This window comes from Benincasa hispida, chromosome 11 (genome assembly GCF_027475165.1).
Source record: "Benincasa hispida cultivar pf3 chromosome 11, pf3_genome.v1.1, whole genome shotgun sequence".
Lineage (NCBI taxonomy): Eukaryota > Viridiplantae > Streptophyta > Magnoliopsida > Cucurbitales > Cucurbitaceae > Benincasa > Benincasa hispida.
In genome coordinates this window covers 73814895-73837566 of record NC_143488.1, presented here as the reverse complement: position 1 = coordinate 73837566, position 22672 = coordinate 73814895, and the positions used below count along the sequence as shown (strand labels likewise).

The following is a 22672-nucleotide window of genomic DNA, read 5'->3' as shown; positions in this document are numbered from 1 at the left end:
AAAACCAAAGATTTTTTTTTTTATATTTATATCAACTAAAATTTATAAAAATACAAAATAATAAATTATGAGAAGCCACAAAAACTGTCATGTTCAAATATGATATTCATATGCTTAATAATAATAATAATAATAAAAAGAACATATGCTGAATTATATGCTAAAACTACAAATACATTTTTTTTTTAATTATATATTATTTGATAAAATAAATCTATTTTAACCCTAGCCAATTAATTTGTAGAAATTCCTAATCCTATAGTATTGTATTCTACAGCTAGTTTCGCCATATATTGATTTATTTACAATATATTTGATAACTTTCTATTGACAATAATGTTTTCACCATTTTATAATAGATAAAAAGAAAAAAAAAATGTTATGAGACCAACTAATTTGATATGCTTATGAAGTGTTATTTGGTTTCTTTTACAATGTTCATGTTTTTTTTTATTGGAAATTAAGCATTTAAATAGAGAGTAATATATGTATAGGTGTATGTATGTGTATGTGTGTATATGTATGTATGTATGTATGTATGTATGTGTGTGTACTTGGTGGGTGTAGATTTATACAAAGTAAACAAGTAAAAAGTAAAAAAAAAAAAAAAAAAAAAGAAACAAAAACTAAGGGTGGAAAATGGAGGAGAATTTAGAGTTGTGGCTGGTTTAGAAAAGGCATTTATTGTTATTAAATGTTTGGTGTTAGAATCATATCTGAACTTATTAAAATTAAACCATAGTTTGTTTCACTACTTTAAATTAGTTTGTCTTAATCTTTATTAGTTTTTCATAATCTTTAAAATATATATATATTAGAAAAACAAAATCCATTTCAATAGACAAGCATTTTTGTTTATTACTTTTGGCATGGTATGTTTTTTAGTAGACTGACAGACTAGCTGGGTGAAGTAGTCGAAACTAAGGTTTTCGTAGGTTGGGTTGGGTTGCATGACTTATCAAACCCAATTGTTCGGATTGTAAATATCTTCAACCCAAATAAATTTTATTAAAAAGTGAACTCAACCCAACCTAAAATGAAATATTTGGATTGACGTTCATCGGGTTTCGGATAATTTATTTAAATTTTTATTCTAGAAAGAAGCAAAATGTTCATATGTAAATTTTTTTTTGAAGAGGTATTGTAATTAAAGTGTGGGTGGGGGAATCGAACCTCAAACCATGAGGTTTAAAGTATGAATATTATGCCAGTCGAGCTATGCTCTTATTAGACATATATAAAAATTTAATTTAATTATTTGCATATATTGAATTAAAATTAATATCTCAATTTCAATTTATATAATGAATCTTTTTCTAAAGTGCTAATTCGTTATCAATCAATCAAACGTAAGACAATCTTTTATCAATCAAACGTAATTCGTTATCAATCTTTTATTAGACCAACTAATTCGTTATCAATCAAACGTAAGACATACTTGTAATTATTAATAATATATTTTATATTAATAGACATAGTAAAAATAACACACGAGTAACCAACAAATATTCTCAAATAATTACTAAATTTTGCTTCGTATCATCATTGTCTGTCTTTACTCCCAAAACAAGACGAGATATACCTTAAAATGAGATTAATTTAAAAAATCAGTCATTCTATTTTTTAATAATATGTTTATTATTAGATTTCACATTTGTTCTATGATTCAAATACCCATTATTATTTAAAAAGAATATTCCTCAAATTCCAAGAATAAGCCAAAAGAAGAATAATTATCCAAAATATTGCCACCCTCATGTAATCACGTTTCACCATTTTCTGCAATTGCATGCATGCGAGACCATTGTGGGAGTTACAACAACAACAACAACAACAACAACAACAACAACAACAACAACAACAATAATAATAACAACAACAATAGAAACATTTATAATTTTATTAAAATAAACCTAGTTCATGAATTCGAAGCCAGATGTTCTATTCCTCCATTCCAGATATTATAAAAAAATTGGGAGAGATCGAAAATTGAATTTTCGAATTCACTAAATAAGTATATATCAATAATATATGAAAAATCAGATATTTAAATTCTTATAAAAAAGAGATAATTTAAACTTCAATCAATTAACTTAGACAAACTTGATACAGAATTATCTGGACAAATACTAAAATAGTGATCATTATCCATGATGATCATACTTTTTTTTAATCTCTAGAAAATGCTTAAGTAGACTACTCCAATTATTTCGATTAATCCACACTTAAAAATGAGAACTAGATTTTAACTACTCATAAGAAACTAACACATTATTCTATTTTCTTTAGACACTAGATCATAATTCATACCATCATAATATTTTTATATATATATAGAGAGAGAGAGAAAATTGGAGTAAACCCCAAATTCCTCCATTATTTAGAGCTTAATTAAGAAGAAGCAATCATGGAGTAAAGTTGTTTTGAAATTCCTTACTTAGAAGATCATCTTCAACGTCTTCACCTTCATTATTTTGATTCTCATTTCCATTTCCATTTCTATTTCCATTGTTGCAGCTTATTCCAATTTCAAACAATCCTTGAAGCAACATCTCTGCATCATCATTTACATCAATCTCTACACCACCACCGTCGTCGTAGTAGCAGCCATCGAAAAACAGACTCCCCATAGGGTCCCCATCGGTCACCACCGATTCTAAAAACCACTTGGTGAGTGAAATCCATATGACTAACAATAGCCTCAACACCAACGCCATTAATATTGTTCACAAACTTCTCAATCTCACTCATTCCAGAATTGTCATTTACCCCAAAATTCCACTCCGTTAACAAAATGTTCTCATCTCCATCTCCTTCAACAATAATCGTTTTCGTTCCGCTCTCCGACCATCCAGAACAAATCGCCGATTCCCACCATTGAATTTCCTCCACTCATCAAATCGCCCATATTCACTTCCGATTGAACAAACCCTAACTCCCCTGCCATATTGCTACTACTTCCCCCAATTTTATCATTCGAATTCATCACCATATCAATAAACCATTGATCCATCAAATTCCTTCCATTATCAACTAGATCCATCTCATTGCTCCATATTTCAAGCAGATGAGAGTTAGAAGGAACAAATTCAGTAGGAGGAGGAGGAAAACGATGAACCTGTTGATGATACTCGATTCATTTTCGGCAGTTTCTTATCCTCTCTCCGACCATCCAGAACAATGCGAGCAGTTCCCCGTTGGTGAGTTGAGAAATATTACGTTCTTGATGCAATTGATTCATCAAAAGATCGAGTTCGAGTTCTTGATTCTTCTTGATGAGTTTCTTTAGCATATCTTAAACTTTGGTGGCTTGTTCCTTGAGATATGTCTTGGGGCAGTTTTGTCAGTTTTTGAGAATAAAATTTTTATTTTTATTTTTATTTTTCTCAGTTTTTCTATTATCTTGGTAAATGAATGACTAGGGGCATTTTTGTCCTTTAGTAACTAATGGTAATTAAAGATGAAAAATACACTACTGCATTCTGCATTCCACTTATCTTTCTGTAGCCAAGATGAAAAATACACTACTGCATTCTGCATTCCACTTATCTTTCTGTAGCAACCCAATAGTCCAATCATAGTTTACCATATGATTAGAAAAGTTGTATCAGTATGATACTCGAGTGAGTTGTACAAAAATGAGTACAACACGGGATGCACCCAAGTATATATATATGTATATATGAAAAGAGTTGATCGTGTGACAAACTATGGTTTTTAAAGTAAGCTACGCAAAGTTGGCTATAAATGCAAATTTTTCTTAAGGATGGATGAAAATTACTATAAAAAGATTAGGAGAAAACAAACACAATTTTCAAAGTCCAAAATACAAAACAAACTAATTATTAACCAAAACCTAAATTTCATGTTTAATTATAAGCAAAAGTTGTGTAGCCTATCTAATTAAACTCCTTTAGAGAAATCATTAAATCTACCAAACCTTACTTGAAAAAAAAAGAAAGAAAAAGAAATAGAATATATCACAAAAGCTATACAAAATTCAAACCCTACAAAGTTATAAAAAAAAAAAAAAAAAGAACTTTAAACAATTTATTTTTGAAATAAAAATTCATATTTTTGTCAGTCAACATTGGAATTGTGATTGGTGAATGAAGATGAGTTGTCAAAAGGAAAATCTGGAATAGTAGGGGTAGTTATATAGCAATTAACCCAAAATTAAATATTACTATATCATTATGAGTTGTCATTTTGACTAAAAACGAATTTTATTATAATTTATTATTTCAAAAATATATATTTATATATTATATTAGGTGTGAAATGGGAATTACGATTAAGTTTGCATTGATATTTGAGACAATTGGTTGAACTGTTGCTTTTTTCTTTTCTTTGTTTTTATGTGAAAAAAATTATCATTATTTTTAATTTTTTTTATAATCTATTATTACTAGTTCTTTTTCTCTTTTTCTTTCTTTCTTATTGCCATTAATCTTTTATAATTTTAAGACTATGAGTACCAAAGGTTAAAATATCTTCTTTTCTTTAGTGATGAAATGTACCGAGATTTGTAATATGATTTCTTTCCTTTCGTGAATTTCGAGGCAGGTATTTCACTTTCATTTCCATGTTGAATTTCATTTCGATTTCCATTTCCATTGTTGCAGCTTATTTCACTTTCAAATAATCCTTGAAACAACATCTCTGCATCATCATTCACATCAATTCTTACACCACCACCGTCATCGTAGTAGCATACATCGGAATATAGACTCCCCATAGGGTCTCCACCATTGACGTCACCACCGTTTCCAAAACCCACTTGGTGAGTGAAATCCATATGACTAACAGTAGCCTCAACACCAATGCCATTAATGTCGTTCACAAGCTTCTCTATCTCACTCATTCCAGAATTGTCATTTACCCCAAAATTCCATTCCGATAACAAAATGTTCTCATCGCCATCTCCTTTAACAATAATCGTTTCCGTTCCACCTAATTCGCCGATTCCCACCATCAAATTTCCTCCATTCATCAAATCGCCCATATTCACTTCTTATTGAACAAACCCTAACTCCCGTGCCATATTGCTACTACTTCCCCCAATTTTATTATTCGAATTCATCACCATATCAATAAACCATTGATCCATCAAATTCCTTCCATTATCAACTAGATCCATCTCATTGCTCCCTATATCAAGCAAATGAGAGTTAGAAGGAACAAATTCAGTAGGAGTAGAAGGAAGACGTTGAACCTGTTGATGATACTCGATTCGTTTTCGGCAATCTCTTATCCTCTCTCTGACCATCCAGAATAATGCGAGCAGTTCCCCATTGGTGAGTTGGGAAATATGACGACATTGATGCATTTGATGCATCAGAAGATCGAGTTCGAGTTCTAGATTCTTCTTGATGAGTTTCTTTAGCATATCTTAAACTTTGGTGGCTAGTTCCTTGAGATATGTCTCTTGATTCGTCATTTTCTTTTGGCGTTCGAGTTCCAGAAGACTGAGAAAGCGACGGTAGAGGTGTTAAGCGGCGGGGAGAGATGGCCTGATGACGAGATGGTCCTCGTGGGGGCCATTGACAACGACAAAGGCGAAAATGGCGCAGAGACTGGTGAGTTCACTTACTTTCTGGGCTCTTATTTTGAGGTGCAACAATGGAGTTATAAGCTTTGGGGTTAAACTTTTTATTTTTCTCAATTTTTCTATTCTCTTGGTAAATGAATGACTAGGGGCATTTTTGTCCTTTAGTAACTAGTGGTAATTAAAGATGAAAAATACACTACTTCATCTTGCATTCCACTTATCTTTCTGTAGCCACCCAATAGTCCAATCATAGTTTACCATATGATTAGAAAAGTTGTATTAGTAACATACTCGAGTGAGTTGTACAAAAATGAGTACAACACGGGATTCACCCAAGTGTATATATATGTATATATGAGAAGAGTTGATCGTGTGACAAACTATGGTTTTTTTTTTTTTTTACAATATATGCGGTAGGGGAGTCGAATCTCTCACTTTGAGGATATTAATACAAACACTTTGTCAGTTGAAGCTATGTTCATTTTGGCAAATTATTGTTGGATGATAAAGTGAGCTATACAAAGTTGGCTATGAATGCAAATTTTTCTTATGGATGGATGAAAATTACTGTAAAAAGATTAGGAGAAAACAAACACAATTTTCAAAGCCCAAAATCCAAAACAAACTAATTATTAACCAAAACCTAAATTTCATGTTTAATTATAAGCAAAAGTTGTGTAGCCTATATAATTAAACTCCTTTAGAGAAATCCTTAAATCTACCAAACCTTACTTGAAAAAAAAGAAAGAAAAAGAAAAAGAAATAGAATATATCACAAAAGCTACACAAAATTCAAACCATACAAAGTTATATATATATATATATAAAAAAAAAAAGAACTTTAAACAATTTATTTTCGAAATAAAAATTCATATTTTTGTCAGTCAACATTGGAATTGTGATTGGTGAATGAAGATGAGTTGTCAAAAGGAAAATCTGGAATAGTAGGGGTAGTTATATAGCAATTAACCCAAACTTAAATATTACTATATCATTATGAGTTGTCATTTTGACTAAAAACAAACTTTATTATTATTTATTATGCCAAAAATATATATTTATATATTATATTAGGCGTGAAATGGGAATTACGGTTAAGTTTGTATTGATATTTGAGACAATTGGTTGAACTGTTGCTTTTTCTTTTCTTTGTTTTTATGTGAAAAAATTATCATTATTTTAAAATCTTTTTTTCTTTTTCTCTTTTTCTTTTGTTCTTATTGCCATTAATCTTTTATAATTTTAAGGCTATGAGTACGAAAGGTTAAAATATCTTCTCTTCTTTAGTGATGAAATGTATCGAGATTTGTAATATGATTTCTTTCCTTTCATGAATTTTGAGGCAGGTATTTTATCTCAATTAAACGATAGTGAATTTTATGAAAGTAATAATTTAATTGCTAAATTTTAGTGGGTAATGAATTTAAGGGTAATTGTTTTAAATGGTAAAACTCTTGAAAATATTTTTAGTATAACAAAATATTACTGTCTATCAGTGATAGATCGCGATAGACATCTATCAATGGACGACAGATCATGATGGACATCAATCTCGCAGTCTATCATTGATAGATAGTAACGTTTTGTTATTTTTATAAATAAGTTGGTTCATTTTCCTTTATTTGAAAACACCTCATGATTTTGTCTCTATATTTTTAGTTTTATAATAATTTGAAATTTGTAATGATGTCATCTGTATCTTGAACAATCGTTATATCATGACTAAGGGGCGTTTGGGGCAAAGAGTTGATTATTATAGTCCTTGGTTATTATAGTTAAGTTATAATAGTTTGTGTTTGGGGTATAGATTATATTAGTTTGGGTTATAATAGTATATGTTTGAAGTGTAAACTATTTTAATTTGAGAAGGAAATAGTAAACACTGTAGCAATGAATAAAAAGATATGAATGTGAAATAGTAAAAGCCATAACAAATAGTAAATACTATAGCAAATGAGGGTTTGGAAATAATGTTGACTGTAACTAATTGGGGAATACAAAATAGTATTTACTTTAGTAGTTATTATAATCTTAGGATAGTCTTCGCCCCAAACACACCATAATTTGTTACAACCAAAGATCAAGAGACTATATTTTTACTTTCCATAAATATTCATGATTAAGAATATTTGTTTTAACTTTTAAGAGTGTGAATGCTTTGAGTTGTTAGTTTTTAGGGTTACTATTTTTATCGATGTCACTCCTGGAGATCTGATTAAACATATTCTATTAAAGTATGATGTCGTGTTCTGCATGAGACATCTGAATATCATGAAATCAATGTTCTTATTGTATCTTTTGAAACCGACGCACTAGATATGTAACTTACGTTATTTTTGACTTGTTTGGAATGTCAATTATTAAAATATCATATCATTATTGTCAATGAAAGTATTACATATGATCAACTATTTATGATATATTTCAATATTAATAAAGATAGTAAGGATAATATACATATAATCATTAATTTTATCTTAATAATTATTAAATTGTTTTCTCTTTCAAATAAAGTAAAACAGCATCAATCTAGAGATTTAATATATATATTTATATATATGATACTTTCAAATTACCCATAATATTATTTAAAAAGAATATTCCTCAAATACTTTTGAAGAATAATCGAAAAGAAGAATAATTAAATCCAAAATATTATAATACAACTCTCACAGTCTCACGTCCCACCAGTTTTCGGAATTGCATGCATGACAGGTCACGTGGAAGATTTTTAAATCTATACATATGTGTGTCAGGGCTATTCAAGAAACATGTGAGATCATGTTGTCTTTAATCCATTTTGGAGAAATTTTCATTTTAAATTATACCTATTTAAATCTTGAACTTTTATAAATTTATCGATTAATCATTTTTTTTTTTAAGATTTGGTTTGAAAAATATTGTAAAAATTATATAATTTCTTTTTAAATTTATCTTCTAAATTATTATAATGAATCAATTATTTAGACCCTTTATTAAGATTACATTTGAAAATTGTCGATGCATTTTATTCTTATACGTGTGTAGACTTTTCGAGATGTTGAATTAATAAAATAGATGATTAAACTTGATGCATGGACACTCTTCAAAAGAAGTTTTAGTTGAGAGTCTAAATTTATTTGTTTATGAATATTTAGGAGTTTAGAAAATTATATGTCTCACACGATATTTACCTAGAAAGAACGTATGGAGAGTGTAAAATTGATATATCTATGAAAGTTTAGGATTTAAATTGATATAATTATTATTAACTTGGTATTTTTTTTTTCTAATTTAAAAAGAACATTTGGTTTTTTTTTTTTTTTTTTTGCATGCAATAAATAAATATGATATAGTTTGTTTTAAAAGTTAGATAATTTAATAAATTTTATTGTAAGATTTTTATATTATGGCATTCCATCTCAGAGAGTTGCACCAATGGTACCTATTCGACCTAAAACTTTTTTTCTAAAATGTTTTGTGAAATGGAATATTTGAATCGTCTCCTTCATTATTCTTTAAATGAACAACTACACATGAAAAGTTGAGTCCCATAGGTAAAGTGTAATTCATAAATTTACTAAAAATATAAAAGCAAAATGTATAGGTAAAGAATTTTTCCTAATAACATTTTTTTTCATATATAGGATAGATTTATAAATGTAATATATGAATCCATTTGGCCACTACCCTACGTGAGAACTACGTACTGGGTATATTATATACTCATTCTATATTTTTACAGACTTTGTAGGTAAGGACACAGCGTAGATGGCAGAGTTGGACGTCGCTCAAATGGCCAACCATCAAACCCACTATTATAGGCATATGCATTTTGTACCACCACGCTAATGTTTTATGGATCCTGGTGTTTTGATAAATATATTTTTATATAGTTTTTCTACCTAATTAATAAAATTTAGATATGTTCTTTGAAACTTCAACCAAAACTCATCTCATGATAGAAAAGTCTAAGTATGCATGTCGTAGCGGTTGGATCATAAGGTGTAAGGATCCGGGCGTTACACGTTATGTATTTAAAAGTGTATAGACTAAGGGGCGTCTGGGGCAAAGAGTTGATTATTATAGTCCTAGGTTATTATAGTTAAGTTATAATAGATTGTGTTTGGGGTATAGATTATATTAGTTTGGGTTATAATAGTATGTGTTTGAAGTGTAAACTATTTTAATTTGTGAAAGAAATAGTAAACACTATAGCAATGAATAAAAAGATATGAATGTGAAATAGTAAAAGCATAACAAATAGTAAATACTATAGCAAATGAGGGTTTAGAAATAATGTTGACTGTAACTAATTGGGGAATACAAAATAGTATTTACTTTAGTAGTTATTATAATATTAGGATAGTCTTCGCCCCAAACACACCCTAAATTTTTACATACTAAAAATCAAGAGACTAAATTTTTACTTTCCATAAATATTCATGATTAAGAATATTTGTTTTAACTTTTAAGAGTGTGAATGCTTTGAGTTGTTAGTTTTTAGGGTTACTATTTTTATTGATGTCACTTCTGGAAATCTAATTAAACATATTCTATTAAAGTATGATGTCGTGTTCTTCATGTGACATCTGAATATCATGAAATCAATGTTCTTATCGTATCTTTCGAAACCGACGTACTAGATATGTAACTTACGTCATTTTTGACTTGTTTAGAAGGTCAATTATTAAAATATCATATCCTTATTGTCAATGAAAGTATTACATATGATCAACTATTTATGATATATTTCAATATTAATAAAGACAGTAAGGATAATATACAGATAATTATTAATTTTTTCTTAATAATTATTAAATTGTTTTCTCTTTCAAATAAAGTAAAATAGCATCAATCTAGAGATTTAATATATATATTTATATATATGATACTTTCAAATTACCCATAATATTATTTAAAAAGAATATTCCTCAAATACTTTTGAAGAATAAGCTAAAAGAAGAATAATTAAATCCAAAATATTATAATACAACTCTCACAGTCTCACGTCTCACCAGTTTCCGGAATTGCATGCATGACAGGCCACGTGGAAGATTTTTGAATCTATACATATGTGTGTCAGGCCTATTCAAGAAACATGTGAGATCATGTTGTCTTTAATCCATTTTGGAGAAATTTTCATTTTAAATTATACCTATTTAAATCTTGAACTTTTATAAATTTATCGATTAATCATTTTTTTTTTTAAGATTTGGTTTGAAAAATATTGTAAAAATTATATAATTTCTCTTTAATTTTATCTTCTAAATTATTATAAGTGAATCAATTATTTAGACCCTTTATTAAGATTACATTTGAAAATTGTCGATGCATTTTATTCTTATACGTGTGTAGACTTTTCGAGATGTTGAATTAATAAAATAGATGATTAAACTTGATGCATGGACACTCTTTAAAAGAAGTTTTAGTTGAGAGTCTAAATTTATTTGTTTATGAATGTTTAGGAGTTTAGAAAATTATGTCTCACACGATATTTACTTAGAAAGAACGTATGGAGGGTGTAAAATTGATATATCTACGAAAGTTTAGGATTTAAATTGATATAATTATTATTAACTTAGTATTTTTTTTTCTAATTTAAAAAGAACATTTGGTTTTTTTTTTTGGCATGCAATAAATAAATATGATATAGTTTGTTTTAATAATTATCATCAATTTTTTTAAAAGTTAGATAATTTAATAAATTTTATTATAAGATTTTTATATTATGGCATTCCATCTCAGAGAGTTGCACCAATGGTACCTATTTGACCTATAACTTTTTTTTCTAAAATGTCTTGTGTAATGGAATATTTGAATCGTCTCCTTCTTTATTCTTTAAATGAACAACTACACATGAAAAGTTGAGTCCCATAGGTAAAGTGTAACACATAAATTTATTAAAAATATAAAAGCAAAATGTATAGGTAAAGAATTTTTCCTAATAACATTTTTTTTCATATATAGGATAGATTTATAAATGTAATATATGAATCCATTAACAAGACTAATGAATCAGTATATAGTCTAGGCATAACAAACTTTAAGACCCATTCGTTATAACATAAAATAAATATAAAGATTCTAACTCAACAAAATTGACATAATTTAATTGATTAAGATATATATATACACATCAAAATAAAGAATTCATAAAGTAAAACTTGTAACGTTGATATGTTTCATCACGTCTTGTAACAAGACGAACAATTCCCAACGAAAGACACAACTAATTTGTTTTTACCATAGTGAGGCTCATTATTTGTAACTAAAATAGAAAAAACCAAATTAGCTTTGTTTAAATACTTTTCTTTTTTGTGAATTTTATGCTCTCTAATCTTATCTTTAACTTCCAACACATCCTTATCTTTTCTTTCTTTGCTTATTTATTTATTTTTATTTTACCCTTTTGGTTAGACAATGGTAGGTCTAGATTATCCATAATCGATTTTTAAAATGATAATCGATGTTTATCTACATAAATATATTAAAATTAATAGACCATTTTTTAAATCTATTTTCAATAGATTCACTTTCTCCCAACTACCGACAAGTTTATATTTGGTGATAAATTAGGAATATTTTCTAATGAGTATGTTTGGAAGTAATTTTAGAATGTTCGAAATTACGTGTGTTTTAAAATAGTGATTATTGGGTAATGGTGTGTACAGGTGAAGCCCACAATTATTTAGACCTCGTTCGGTAACTATTTAATTTTTTTAAAAGTTAGACTCGTTTTCTTCAAATTTCTTTAAAATAGTTTTAGTTTTTTTCCATCAACAACAAAATATTTGAATTGTTAACCAAATTATTAAAAAAAAAAAGCTATTTATTTTTTAATTTTTAAAATTTGACTTGATTTTTTAAAACAACACTAAAAAGTAAATAAACCAAACAAAGAAATCAATGAATAAAAGTAGTTCTATAAGTTTAATTCTTAAAAATCAAAATTTAACCTAAAATGTAAATGGTTATCATTTGCCTTTATAATTTCTAGTCAATAAAAAGGTGATTTGTCTGTCAAGTGATTGACCAAAAAGAACTTGAAAAAAATATTAATTTCTTAGATTTTTATTTGGGAGTGATGTGAAGATTTGATTATTTTTAAGATGAAAAATTAAAATGATTTGTCACAAAAAAATAATTTTATAAAATAATTTTAAATAATTAATAATACTGGAGTGAAGGACTCGAATCTTCAACTTTAAAATTAAGAAAATATATATACAAATTTTATGCAGTTGAGTCATGTTCACCAAACTCATTTTTCTTCTATTTCAAAAATTTATCTCAAAGATGATTTTAACTTGCTCAAACTTCATCATAAAAACAAATAAGTGAGAAACAAAAAGTCTTAAAACATGCTTTTACACCTAATGAATTTTTTTTCTTTCTTAACATTAAACACTTTAAAAAAAAAAAAATCAAACATTCTAATTCTTTAACTCCTTGATTTGATTATGGGTCTTAACAAACTGATCATATTCATTCATATGCATTTTCATAATCTATTGACTTTGCCCTACCTTGTATTATTTATTTATTTCCTATAATTTAGTTGTTTTTTACTTGCATGTATTTCCTCTTATTCTAAATACCCTTTACCCTTTTCAACCATAACAATTTTTTAAAAACCATTTATTATTTTTGGCTTAGTGTTTTTTTTAAAGAAGAAATATTTCAAATGGTAAAATTGTTGAAAATATTTATAAGATGCAACAAAATTTTAGAACTATCAATGATAGACGCTGATAGACTTCTATCAGTGTCTATCAACGTCTATTATTATAGTTATTATAGTTCTAGGTTGTTATAGTTGGGTTATGATAGTTTGTCTTTGGATATAGATTATTTTAGTTTAGGTTATAAAAGTATGTGTCTGAGATGTAAACTATTTTAGTTTGAGAAGAAAATAGTAAATACTGTAGCAAATGATAAACAAAATGATGAATGTAAAATAGTAAAATTTGTAGTAAATATTAAATACTGTAGCAAATGTGGGTTTTGAAATAGTGTTGATTGTAGTTAATTGGAGGTTTTGATTTAATTTTCTTGTAGTAAGAGGTGGTTATTATATTTTGATGATAACCCTTGTCCTCAATGCTCCCTAAATAATTATAAAAAAAATATAAATTTTGAAAATAGGTCTATTTAATTTAGGCATTATTATCCATCACGACAATTTACTATTATTTATCCAAAAAATGTAACATACTTTTTCATGTTTAAAATTAAAATTTATCAAATACTACTAATTTTCTTCATTTTACAATTGTTTTTTAGAACTACAATGACGAGAAATTATTTTAGAAGCTACAACTCCAAACTAAGCCTCAACATCTCTCTCTCTCTATTTTTTATTTTGTAATAAATTAGGTCTCATTTCGTAATCGTTTTGTTTTTTGGTTTTGGTTTTTTGACAATTAACATATTTCATCTTAATTTCTTACAATCATTTGCATCTTTCTCAAGTACAAGAATTGATTTTTTAGCGGAATTCTAAAAACAAAAACAAGCTTTTAAAACTATTTTTTTAGTTTTTTTTCCAAATTTGGCTTGATTTTTGAAAACACAAGTAAAAAGTAGATAACAAATTAAAAGGTTAGAGGTGGAAGAACTATAGGCTTAATTTTTTTAAAAAAAACTAAATGATTATCAAATGAGGTCTTAGTCATCAATTTTATTATGTAACAATTTAGTATATGTATTTTAACATTTGTCATGATGTAGTCCCTGCCCTGTACAATTGTTAAAAATTTGAAAGTGTATATGGACTAAATTGTTGCAAAATTAAAAATATAAAAATATGTGTTTGTTATATATTATAATCAAAAGAGACTAATACTTCATTTGGTAACCATTTGATTTTTTACTTTTAAAAATTAAGCCTAATTCTTCGTAATTTTTTTTTTCAATTGTTTGCATATTTCTTAGGTAAAGAGTTAAATTCTTAGTCAAATTAAAAAAAAAAAAACTAAAAATGATTTTTTTTTAATTTTCAAAACTTGGCTTGATTTTTAAAAATATTAGTAAAAAGTAAAAAACAAAGGCAAAAAAAAAAAATTATAGGCTTAATTTTAGAAAATCAAATAGTTACTAAACGGGACCTAAATCGTTAAAAGTTAATGACTAAAAATTTTTTTTTAACCTTTATGTTTTTAAGTTTAGATGGTTTAAGTCGTTGCTTTTTAGGGTTACTATTTTTATGGATGTCGCATGTGAAGACTCTAACCCGACATATTCTATAATTATATGATGTCTCGTTGTGCACGCATCATTTGAATACCACAAAATTAATGATCTTATCATGTCATTCAAAACCAACGTACTAGATACGTAAGTTACGTCATTTTTTACTTGTTTAGATTTTCAATTATTGAAATACCATATCGTTCGTTATCAATCAAACGTAATACAAAATTGTAATTATTAATAATATATTTTAATATTAATAGACATAGTAAAAATAACACATGGCTAACCAACAAATATTCTCAAATAATTACTAAATTTTGTTTCGTATCAGTATTGTCTCTCTTTACTCCCAAAACAAGACGAGATATACCTCAAAATGAGATTAATTTAAAATATCATTATTGTCTCTCTTTACTCCCAACACAAGACGAGATATACCTCAAAATGAGATTAATTTAAAATATCAGTCATTCTCATTTTTTAATAATATGTTTATAAGATTTCAAATATGATCAATGATTCAAATACCCATTATTATTCCTAAAAAAAATATACCCATTATTATTTAAAAAGAATATTCATCAAATTCCAAGATTAAACCAAAAGAAGAATAATTATCCAAAGTATTGCCACCCTCATGTACTCCCGTTTCACCATCTTCCGCAATTGCATGCATGCGAGACCATTGTGGGAGTTACAACAACAACAACAACAACAACAACAATAATAATAACAACAACAATAGAAACATTTATAATGTTATTAAAATAAACCTAGTTTTTGAATTCAAAGTCAGATGTTCTATTCTTCCATTCCAAATATTATAAAAAATTTGCGAGAGATCGAAAATCGAATTTTCGAATTCACTAAATAAGTATATATCAATAATATATGAAAAATCATATATTTAAATTCTTATAAAAAGAGACAATTTAAACTTCACTCAATTAACTTAGACAAACTTGATATAGAATTATCTGGACAAATACTAAAATAGTGATCATTAGTCATGATGATCATACATTTTTTTTTTAATCTCTAAAAAATTCTTAAGTACACTACTCCAAATATTTCAAGTAATCCACACTTAAAAAAGAGAACTAGATTTTAACTACTCATAAGAAACTAACACATTATTCTATTTTCTTTAGACACTAGATCATAATTCATACCATCATAATATTTATATATATATAGAGAGAGAGTGAGAGAGAGAGAAAATTGGAGTAACTCCCAAATTCCTCCATTATTTAGAGCTGAATTAAGAAGAAGCAATCATGGAGTAAAGTTGTTTTGCCATTCCTTACTTAGAAGATCATCTTTAACGTCTTCACCTTCATTATTCTGATTCTCATTACCATTTCCATGTTGAATTTTATTCCCATTTCCATTTCCATTGTTGCAGCTTATTTCACTTTCAAACAATCCTTGAAGCAACATCTCTGCATCATCATTCACATCAATCCTTACACCACCACTGTCGCCGTAGTAGCAGACATCGGAATATAGACTCCTCATAGGGTCTCCACCATTGACGTCACCACCGATTCCAAAACCCGCTTGGTGAGTGAAATCCATATGACTAACAGTAGCCTCAACACCAACGCCATTAATGTCGTTCACAAGCTTCTCAATCTCACTAATTCCAGAATTGTCATTTACCCCAAAATTCCACTCCGATAACAAAATGTTCTCATCGCCATCTCCTTCAACAATAATCGTTTTCGTTCTACCTAATTCGCCGATTCCCACCATCAATCTTCCGGAAGGCTGAGAAAGCGACGGTAGAGGTGTTGAGCAGCGGAGAGAGATGGCCAGATGATGGGATGGTCCTCGTTGTGCACGCGTGTGAAGACTCTAACCTGACATATTCTATAATAATATGATGTCTCGTTGTGCACGCGTCATTTGAATACCACAAAATCAATGATGTTATCATGTCATTCAAAACTAACGTACTAGATACGTAAGTTATGTCATTTTTGACTTGTTTAGATTTTCAATTATTGAAATACCATATCGTTCGTTATCAATCAAACGTAATACAAAATTGTAATTATTAATAATATATTTTAAGTTTAATAGACATAGTATAAATAACACATGGCTAACCAACAAATATTCTCAAATAATTACTAAATTTTGTTTCGTATCAATATTGTCTCTCTTTACTCCCAAAACAAGACGAGATATACCTCAAAATGAGATTAATTTAAAATATCAGTCATTCTCATTTTTTAATAATATGTTTATAAGATTTCAAATATGTTCTATGGTTCAAATACCCATTATTATTCCTAAAAAAAATATACCCATTATTATTTAAAAAGAATATTCCTTAAATTCCAAGAATAAGCCAAAAGAGAATAATTATCCAAAATATTGCCACCCTCATGTACTCACGTTTCACCATCTTCTATAATTGCATGCATGCGAGACCATTGTGGGAGTTACAATAATAATAATAATAATAATAATAATAATAATAATAATAATAATAATAATATTTATAATTTTATTAAAATAAACCTAGTTCATGCATTCGAAGCCCTTCTATTCTTCCATTCCAAATATTATAAAAAAATTGCGAGAGATCGAAAATCGAATTTTCGAATTCACTAAATAAGTATATATCAATAATATATGAAAAATCAGATATTTAAATTCTTATAAAAAGAGACAATTTAAACTTCACTCAATAAACTTAGACAAACTTGATACAGAATTATCTGGACAAATACTAAAATAGTGATCATTAGCCATGATGATCATATTTTTTTTTTTAATCTCTAAAAAATGCTTAAGTAGACTACTCAAATATTTCAATTAATCCACACTTAAAAAAGAGAACTAGATTTTAACTACTCATAAGAAACTAACACATTATTCTATTTTCTTTAGACACTAGATCATAATTCATACCATCATAATATTTTTATATATAGATAGAGAGAAAATTGGAGTAACCCTCAAATTCCTCCATTATTTAGAACTTAATTAAGAAGAAGCAATCATGGAGTAATGTTGTTTTGCCATTCCTTACTTAGAAGATCATCTTCAACGTCTTCACCTTCATTATTCTGATTCTCATTTCCATTTCCATGTTGAATTTCATTTCCATTTCCATTTCCATTGCTGCAGCTTATTTCACTTTCAAACAATCCTTGAAGCAACATCTCTGCATCATCATTCACATCAATCCTTACACCACCACTGTCGCCGTAGTAGCAGACATCGGAATATAGACTCCTCATAGGGTCTCCACCATTGACGTCACCACCGATTCCAAAACCCGCTTGGTGAGTGAAATCCATATGACTAACAGTAGCCTCAACACCAACGCCATTAATGTCATTCACAAGCTTCTAAATCTCACACATTCCAGAATTGTCATTTACCCCAAAATTCCACTCCGATAACAAAATGTTCTCACCGCCATCTCTTTTACAGGAATCGTTTTCGTTCCGCCTAATTCGCCGATTCCCACCATTGAAATTCCTCCATTCATCAAATCGCCCATATTCACTTCTGATTGAACAAACCCTAACTCCACTGCCATATTACTACTACTTCCCCCAATTTTATCATTCAAATTCATCACCATATCAATAAACCATTGATCTATCAAATTCCTTCCATTATCAACCAGATCCATCTCATTGCTCCCTATTTCAAGCAGAGGAGAGTTAGAAGGAACAAATTCAGTAGGAGGAGGAGGAAGACGATGAACCTGTTGATGATAATCGATTCGTTTTCGACAGTCTCTTATCCTCTCTCCGACCATCCACAACAATGTGTGCAGTTCCCCGTTGGTGAGTTGGAAAATATAATGACCTTGATGCAATTGATGCATCAGAAGATCGAGTTCGAGTTCTTGATTCTTCTTGATGAGTTTCTTTAGCATATCTTGAGCTTTGGTGGCACATTCCTTGAGATATGTCTCTTGATTCGTCATTTTCTTCTGGCGTTCGACTTCCAGAAGGCTGAGAAAGCGACGGTAGAGGTGTTGAGCGGTGAAGAGAGATGGCCAGATGACGGGATGGTCCTCGTCGGGGCCATTGACGACGGCAAAGGCAAAAACGCCGCAGAGAGTGGTGAGTTCACTTACTTTCTTTAAAATTTCGAGCCTTCATTTCTTGAAACTGGCTTTCCTTGCATTATCGCTTGCAATCCAAACCAACTTCACTTTCTTCCTCATCATTGAGATTCTCTCTGGCTTTCTTGTTCTTTTTCTTCTTTCTAGGCTCTGATTTTGAGGTGTAACAATGGAGTTATAAGCCTTGGGGTTAAATTTTTTTATTTTTCTCAGTTTTTCTATTCTCTTAATAAATGAATTACTAGGGGCATTTTTGTCTTTTAGTAACTAGTGGTAATTAAAGATGAAAAATACACTACTGCATCTTGCATTCCACCTATCTTTCTGTAGCCACCCAATAGTCCAATCATAGTTTACCATATGATTAGAAAAGTTGTATCAGTATGATACTCGAGTGAGTTGTACAGAAGTAAGTGCAACACGGGATGCACCCAATTGTATATATATGTATATATGAGAATAGTTGATCGTGAGACAAACTGTGTTTTTTTTTTTTTTTTTTACAATATGTGTGGTAGGGGAGTTGAACCTCTCACTTTGAGGATAATAATACAAGAACTTTGCTAGTTGAAGCTATGTTCATTTTGGCAAATTATAGTCGGATGATAGAGTGAGCTACACAAAGTTGGCTATGAATGCAATTTTTTCATAAGGATAGATGAAAATTACTATAAAAAGATTAGGAGAAAACAAACACAATTTTCAAAGCCCAAAATCCAAAACAAACTAATTATTAACCAAAAACTAAATTTGATGTTTAATTATAAGAAAAAGTTGTGTAGCCTATATAATTAAACTCCTTTAAAGAAATCATTAAATCTACTAAACCTTACTTGAAAAAAAAAAAAAGGAAATAGAATATATCACAAAAGCTATACAAAATTCAAACCCTACAAATTTTTTTTTTTTTAAAAAAAAGAATTTAATCAATTTATTTTCGAAATAAAAATTCATATTTTTGTGAGTCAACATTCGAATTGTGATTGGTGAATGAAGATGAGTTGTCAAAAGGAAAATCTGGAATAGTGGGGGTAGTTATATAGCAATTAACACAAAATTAAATATTACTTTATCATCTTAGTTGTCATTTTGACTAAAAAGAAAAAACTTTATTATTATTTATTATGCCAAAAATATATATTTATATATTATATTAGGTGTGAAATGGGAATTACGGTTAAGTTTGCATTGATATTTGAGACAATTGGTTGAACTGTTGCTTTTTTCTTTTCTTTGTTTTTATGTGAAAAAATTATTATTATTTTTAAATTTTTTTATAATCTATTATTACATTTTCTTTTTCTCTTTTTCTTTTGTTCTTATTGCCATTAATCTTTTATAATTTTAAGGCTATGAGTACGAAAGGTTGAAATATCTTCTCTTCTTTAGTGATGAAATGTACCGAGATTTGTAATATGATTTCTTTCCATTTGTGAATTTCGAGGCAGGTATTTTATCTCAATTAAACGATATTGAATTTTAAGAAAGTAATAATTTAATTGCTAAATTTTAGTGGGTAATGAATTTAAGGGTAATTGTTTTAAATGGTAAAACTCTTGAAAATATTTTTAGTATAACGATGAACATCAATCTCCCAGTCTATCATTGATAGATAGTAACGTTTTGTTATATGTGTAAATAAGTTGGTTCATTTTCCTTTATTTAAAAACTACTCATGATTTTGTCTCTATATTTTTAGTTTTATAATAATTTAGTACTTGTATTTTGAAATTTGTAATGATGTCATCTGTATCTTGAACAATCGTTATGTATTTAAAAGTGCATAGACTAAAGGGCATTTGGGGCAAAGAGTTGATTATTATAGTCCTAAGTTATTATAGTTAAGTTATAATAGTTTGTGTTTGGGGTATAGATTATATTAGTTTGGGTTATAATAGTATGTGTTTGAAGTGTAAACTATTTTAATTTGAGAAGGAAATAGTAAACACTATAGCAATAAATAAAAAGATATGAATGTGAAATAGTAAAAGCCATAACAAATAGCAAATACAATAGCAAATGAGGATTTAGAAATAATGTTGACTGTAACTAATTGGGGAATACAAAATAGTATTTACTTTAGTAGTTATTATAATCTTAGGATAGTCTTTGCCCCAAACACACCCTAAATTGTTACATACTAAAGATCAAGAAACTAAATTTTTACTTTCCATAAATATTTATGATTTAGAATATTTGTTTTAACTTTTAAGAGTGTGCATGCTTTGAGTTGTTAGTTTTTAGGGTTACTATTTTTATCGATGTCACTCCTGGAAATCTGATTAAACATATTCTATTAAAGTATGATGTCGTGTTCTGCATGTGACATCTGAATATCATGAAATCAATGGTCTTATCTTTCGAAACTGACACACTAGATATGTAACTTACGTAATTTTTGACTTGTTTAGAAGGTCAATTATTAAAATATCGTATCATTATTGTCAATAAAAGTATTACATATGATCAACTATTTATGATATATTTCAATATTAATAAAGATAGTAAAGATAATATACAGATAATCGTTACTTTTTTCTTAATAATTATTAAATTGTTTTCTCTTTCAAATAAAGTAAAACAACATCAATCTACAGATTTAATATATATATTTATATATATGATAATTTCAAATTACCCATAATATTATTTAAAAAGAATATTCCTCAAATACTTTTGAAGAATAAGCCAAAAGAAGAATAATTAAATCCAAAATATTACAATACAACTCTCACAGTCTCATGTCTCACCAGTTTCCAGAATTGCATGCATGACAGACCACGTGGAAGATTTTTAAATCTATACATATGTGTGTGAGAGCTATTCAAGAAACATGTGAGATCATGTTGTCTTTAATCTATTTTGGAGAAATTTTCATTTTAAATTATACCTATTTAAATCTTGAACTTTCATAAATTTATCGATTAATCATTTTTTTATGATTTGGTTTGAAAAATATTGTAAAAATTATATAATTCTTTTTTAAATTTATCTTCTAAATTATTATAAGTGAATCAATTATTTAGACCCTTTATTAAGATTACATTTGAAAATTGTCAATGCATTTTATTCTTATACGTGTGTAGAATTTTCGAGATGTTAAATTAATAAAATAGATGATTAAACTTGATGCATGGACACTGTTCAAAAGTAGTTTTAGTTGAGAGTCTAAATTGATTTGTTTATGAATGTTTAGGAGTTTAGAAAATTATGTCTCATACGATATTTTTCTAGAATGAACGTATGGAGGGTGTAAAATTGATATATCTACGAATGTTTAGGATTTAAATTGATATAATTATTATTAACTTAGTATTTTTTTTTTCTAATTTAAAAAGAACAATTGGTTTTTGTTTGGCATGCAATAAATAAATATGATATAGTTTTTTTTAATAATTATCATCAATTTTTTTTAAAAGTTAGATAATTTAATAAATTTTATTATAATACTTTTATATTATGGCATTCCATCTCAGAGAGTTGCACCAATGGTACCTATTCGACCTAAAACTTTTTTTCTAAAATGTTTTGTGAAATGGAATATTTGAATCGTCTCCTTCATTATTCTTTAAATGAACAACTACACATAAAAAGTTGAGTCCCATAGGTAAAGTGTAATACATAAATTTACTAAAAATATAAAGGCAAAATGTATAGGTAAAGAGTTTTTCCTATTTTTTTTTTATATATAGGATAAATTTATAAATGTAATATATGAATCCATTAACAACACTAATGAAACAGTATATAGTCTAGGCATAACAAACTTTAAGACCCATTTGTTATAACATAAAATAAAATATAAAGTTCATCTCCATGCATGCGTTGATAGTCGAGTGAGTTATATA

The 22672-nt window shown here is 27.9% G+C and overlaps 1 protein-coding gene across 1 annotated transcript; it reads right to left on the bottom strand.

Annotated features, from left to right (window-relative positions):
* Nucleotides 1–5014: 5014 nt before the first annotated feature.
* LOC120068839 (uncharacterized) lies at nucleotides 5015–5389 on the bottom strand. Its single transcript, XM_039020473.2, has one exon. The coding sequence runs from the start codon at nucleotides 5387–5389 to the stop codon at nucleotides 5015–5017; it is 375 nt and encodes a 124-aa protein (XP_038876401.2).
* Nucleotides 5390–22672: the final 17283 nt, after the last annotated feature.

What these genes read in the sequence shown, in the direction of transcription:
- LOC120068839 (XM_039020473.2), bottom strand. Translation starts at nt 5,389, where the DNA reads ATGCTAAAGAAACTCATCAAGAAGAATCTAGAACTCGAACTCGATCTT.